This window comes from Populus euphratica, unplaced genomic scaffold (assembly GCF_000495115.2).
Source record: "Populus euphratica unplaced genomic scaffold, PopEup_1.0 scaffold189.1, whole genome shotgun sequence".
Classification (NCBI taxonomy): domain Eukaryota; kingdom Viridiplantae; phylum Streptophyta; class Magnoliopsida; order Malpighiales; family Salicaceae; genus Populus; species Populus euphratica.
In genome coordinates, this window is record NW_011500030.1 from 147,577 (window position 1) to 152,952 (window position 5,376).

The window sequence follows — 5,376 nt, forward strand, 5'->3', positions numbered from 1 at the left end:
ATAAATAAATTATTAGAGATAAAATTAATTTTTTTTTAAATTTTATAAATTTTTGTAAATAAAATTTTTTGTAACGAAGGGATTAGGAATGAAATTTTAAAGATAATAATTTCAGGGGCTATATATATATATATATATGAAAGAGTACATACGCCAAACGAGCAACAATTAAGCCACACACGACTTGTACTTGGATTGAACGGTGAGACGTTTCGGCGCACGCGCTGTCATAACCCAGCTGACATTGTTCAGGCGCTTCCCATTTTTTTTATTTTGCCTATTTATGAAATTCCTTTTGGAGAAACCTCTAAAACAAAGCTAAAGAATGGAAACTGAGTTCTTTTTAGGTTTTGTCTTTTAGCTCTTTGTTATAATTAGGTTCAAAAGGTATGGCCACAAAGACAGAGAAAGAGACTGGAACAGTTTATATTTCGGTGTTTACCATGCAAAGGGAAGCAGTTTTGACCACTCAGAGCAGCCTGCTGCAAATTTCAAGATTGAAGGGACTTGTATCAGTATCATCCACAGATGACAGATAACAACGCAAGCAAGTGAGGATTCTCAGTGACACACTCATCCCTGTTGAAGTGGGAACAATCAGTTTATAGTTTATTAGTATTTTAAATCAGAAAAAACAGAGTTCCTCTATTATTGAAACAAAACACAAGTCCAAGGAGTAACACGTCGTTAAATTAATTCGAACACAACCTAACTTGATTAGCAAAGATAAGTATTTTGGCTGGGGGGAGCTGCGGGAGGGCTTTTACCACAATATCGAACTCTCCAAAAAGAAAAAGAAAAAGAAAAAGAAAAAGAAGAAAAAAGCAGGGGTAATTTCACTAGTGTACACTAATTAATGCTCCCACAATGAAGTCTCAAAAGCTCCAGTAGTCGTAATCACATTACTTTCTGGAATTATTGACAAATACTGATCGCTAAAATACCCAGTACCCTCAGCACCGTAGCCTTCACAATACCAGGACTGGTTAATATTGTACGGCCACGAGTCACCAAACAAAACAAACTCAGGAAATTCCTCGAGATTTGCTTCCAGACTCGGCAACTCAACTATCTCGCTCAGTTCTTCAGGAGTCGCCACGTCACTTGGTGATGATGTCACCTCTGCTGTTGACGATGAGGAGGTGGACTGTGTCACTAGCGAGGATGATGACCGGTTATTATTACTCGCCGTAGAGTCGTTGCTTTTACTGTTATTTTCATCGTCGCAGATTTTGTTGGGAGCCGAAGGGACAATGTTGACGTCCATAGAAGCGGCTTTTGCGGCGGCAGCTTGGACATCACGTGGAGAGTTAGAAGTCGGTCGTGGCAGAGACCCGGCAAGTTCGGGGAAATTAAGGATGGCTGAGTTGCCTTTAATGCTCATCGCTGCCACGTCATGGGCACGTGCTGCCATCTCTGGGGTGGCAAAGGTGCCTAGCCAGATCCGATTCTTCTTTCTGGGCTCCCGGATCTCCGACACCCATTTTCCCCATGTCCGCATTCGGACCCCCCTGAATACCGGGTGCTTGCTGCTGCTGCTGGTGCTTTCTCTTGGCCTCTTTGGTTTTCTTGGGTTTTCTTCCGGGTCGGGTTTAGACACCGGGTTTGGTGATAATCCTGATGAAGATGGGGAAGACAGGGCTTGCAAGGAGGAGGAGTAAGTGCTTGTGGAGTCTGTCTCGGAGCTGGAGTTTGATACCGGCAAAACAGTCATGTTTTCGGTGATCAAGTCACTCAACGTGCTTGTGGTTTTCCTTGGTCAAGAACAAGCTCTTAGGCACCTAATTAGCAGGGAGTGATTTTTTATGCTGAGAAGGAAATGCACAGCGAAAGGGTGGTTTCTCTTTATATAGAGGAAGGACGGTGTTGTTACTGTTGTAGAGTAGAGAGACTGATACCGTGTACAGTACATAGAAAAAAAACAAATTAAGGTTTTTTATACTCTAAATTATATATATAAAAAACTCAATTTATTCTAAAAGTTAAAACTTTTTAACTATTTAAAAAAACAACATGCAATTCATTTAAATAGATGAACCAACCTATCCAGCTAACACCAAATCAAGTAATTAAAAAATAAGAAAGAAATATGAAAATAACAAGAAAAACAAAGCAAATTCTAAAATAAAAATGTTTCGAATCCAATATACTTATTTTAGGACCGTGATATTAATACTGGTGCTGATACTCACATTAAAAAAAATAAAAAATAAATGCTAGCTTCTCTTCATATCAGTTGTTACACTTTCGGCATAAAATAGAAATAGGAAGAATCTGAGGGCTTGGAAGAGAAAAGGAAGGGGTACGGGACAGGTTTTCAAACAGCGAGGGGTAACGTGGAGAGGCTATAAGGCGAGGGACCCCCACAAAGTGACGTTTTCTCTTATATCTAATGTCTTGTCCTAAACCAAAAGGTGGTAACATCGGCCTCAGGTGAGCTTGGACCGCAGGTTGGTAAGAACTGCACAGGTTCATCGTTGTTAAATCCATCTATTTTAATACAAAATCAGTATCTTGCAGCTACAGGATACGAGAGGACTTATTTTACTCATAATCCTAACACATGTGATTGTGACTCAGAGGTTTATATATATTGACGTTCCACCTTTTTTCATATAAATAAAAGAATGTTTTCTTTATTTTTTCCTTATCTCCAACGCATGCAAACTCTTAAGGAAGGGAGAGAGGAGGATGGGAATGGCAGAGGAGTGGTGGTGGAGGGGGAGGAGGCGACCCCTAGACGGTGTGGCAAGGAGAGGGATCACAACGGACAGCTGGCATACCCGTTCTGTGGAATTTTCCGTTATAAAGAATGGGTTATCTAGGCTCCACTGTAGTTAATACAATTTCCATTCATTTCACCTTTAATCGTAATTATTGCCGCTGCCGCTGCTGCTGCTGCTGCTCTGTTCTTCTACGGAGCAACATTACATGCTATCTGACTAGTATTTGAGAACCTTACACCTGCTTTCCTTTCCTGCGTATTAATTTGTGCCAGTTCAGGCTCTCCTTGGCTTTGTCCCACACAACATGCATGGATCTTCGAAATAGTGTGTGTGTGTGTATATATGAAAAATATAGCTGTCACATCGTCTTCAGAATGGCTAAAAATTATAAAATATGGATTGGTTTAAATATTTAAGTAAAAGGTTGATTATTTCTAAGAAAAAATAAAAATCACAATTAATATATTATTTATTAGAAAAGTTATTTTAACTATATATTTATTTTAAATTCATTTTACACATGATATTAGCTACCCAAATTATTTTTGTGTTTATTTATAAGTTATTTATTTTTAATAAAAGTTTGTCTAATTGAGGTCGGGTTCTGAATAAAAAATCTTTAATTTTAATGATTTTTTAGTTTTTTTTATTTATTTATATTTCTTGACTTTTTTTTTATCTTTTTTATAAAACATAAGTTGATTAAAATACCAAGCCTAATCTACATTGATTGCTACTCTGATGAGACTCGTTGACTTATTATTAATATTATTTTTTGCTTAAAAGCATTGCACTAGACCTATAATATCCCTAAAACTAAGAGAAATATCAATCTAACCATTAAAGTTTAAGTTTAATAAGGATATTATGTTAACTTGATCAAAACTTGTAAATTCATTTTAAGGTTAAAAACTTCATGATAGATCTATATTTGTCTCTAAAAACTAAAAATACATTGACCTAACTATTAAAATCCAAGCTTAATAAGAAAAAATGATGCTACCTCAATAAAAACTCAATTGATATAATTTGTTAATTTTCTCATTTTAATATCAAATCGCTTAAATTGATATGTATTGAACTTGTTTGATGTAATTTGTTCGGACTAGCATTTAACTTTTTGTCAGGAGTTCATAACTTTGAACCTAAACTTCATTATATATATATATATATATATATATATATATATATATAATTGTGGTTGTTAAAGGATAGGTTGTCATTTTCTATTTAGATAATATATTCTAGATTATGATTGCTAACTTAAATATTTTTTTAGCAAATTTATCATTTCACTCCCTAATATAATGAAATGTGATATCAAATATTTATTTTAAATAAACATTAAGTTATGAATATGTAATTTGATTTTTATTAAAGAAATATGACATATGCATTTATAAGGGAGGTTTTTTATAAATCCATGCAAGTTTTCTATAAAGGTATCCTAGAGCCTATTAGCTTATTAACTGTATTAATAAAAGATAATTTATATATGATTAGGAGGATTTATTAGCAGCTTTTAAGAATAAGCAAGAAAAATAGATAATTGTGATAAAAGAAACAAGAACAAGGTGCACACAAAGAGATATTCATATTGAATTTTCAATAGTATTATTTTGGATGAATTTATGCATAACACTTATTTACAACATTAGATTTTATAGGTCTAAAGATCACACTTATCTATATTAGGAAAAATAAGTGCTTTAAATAAAAATATTTTCTTTACAATATAAAAGCCTTCATAATTAGGTGCTCATTTATGAATGTTTTCCCTTTATATTAGAAGAGTTTTGTTTAGCACTAAGTCACATTCTTTTAATTCTTTAAGGCGAGTTTTCTTATCATATGCCTTGGTTGTTCTATTTTGATATAAGAAATTATGATCAAAGAAGATTAACCTTTTTTTACTAATTATATTTAGTTGCTTATAATATAACTTGACCTATTCTTAGTCTTCTAAATCTATTTCTATCAACACTCTCAAAGAAGTGATTGTGATCTATATTAGCATCATAACTTTCATTTCATAAATCAATTAATATGTATATTTATAAATGTCTTTATTGTCTTGTAATAAGCATAAAATGATTCTTTTGAAACTCTTGTTAGTTGTCTTTGCAATCCCATTCATTTTTGCCTTGTATAGGAAGGAGTTTAAATGGCTAATATTCCACCTCTTATAGAGTTCAACCATAATTTTTCCATTGAAGTATTAAACATTATTTATTATTAGTATCTCTAATGAATCATGTTAACATATTAGGTATTCCTTAATAAATCATCAAAATATTTTTTAGGTTATATAAATATATAAAATGCTTCTATCCATTTGGTAAAATTATTAATCACTACTAAAATGAAGCAATGTCTATTTGCTTGCCTTATTATTGATTGGATTGATAACATCTAGTTTTCATATAGAAAATGGCTAACGAGATAACCATGTTGAAAAAAAGCTATGAAGGATTATTGATCTTGTGATTGTATACTTGACATTTATAACACTTTCTAATATATTCAATAAAATTATTTTTCCTCTTCTAAGTAATAACCTATTGACATTGTTTTTAAAGGTTTCTCATCCACTTTAGATGCCTCTGATAAGTATTCTTAGCATTTGATAAATTATTTAATATTATAATAC

The 5,376-nt window shown here is 33.0% G+C and overlaps 1 protein-coding gene across 1 annotated transcript; it reads right to left on the bottom strand.

Annotated features, from left to right (window-relative positions):
* Positions 1-582: 582 nt before the first annotated feature.
* Positions 583-1,840, bottom strand: LOC105142417 (ethylene-responsive transcription factor ERF043-like). Its single transcript, XM_011050035.1, has one exon. It carries the CDS (start codon positions 1,712-1,714, stop codon positions 854-856), a length of 861 nt encoding a protein of 286 aa, XP_011048337.1. The 5' UTR covers positions 1,715-1,840; the 3' UTR covers positions 583-853.
* Positions 1,841-5,376: the final 3,536 nt, after the last annotated feature.

What these genes read in the sequence shown, in the direction of transcription:
- LOC105142417 (XM_011050035.1), bottom strand. Translation starts at nt 1,714, where the DNA reads ATGACTGTTTTGCCGGTATCAAACTCCAGCTCCGAGACAGACTCCACA.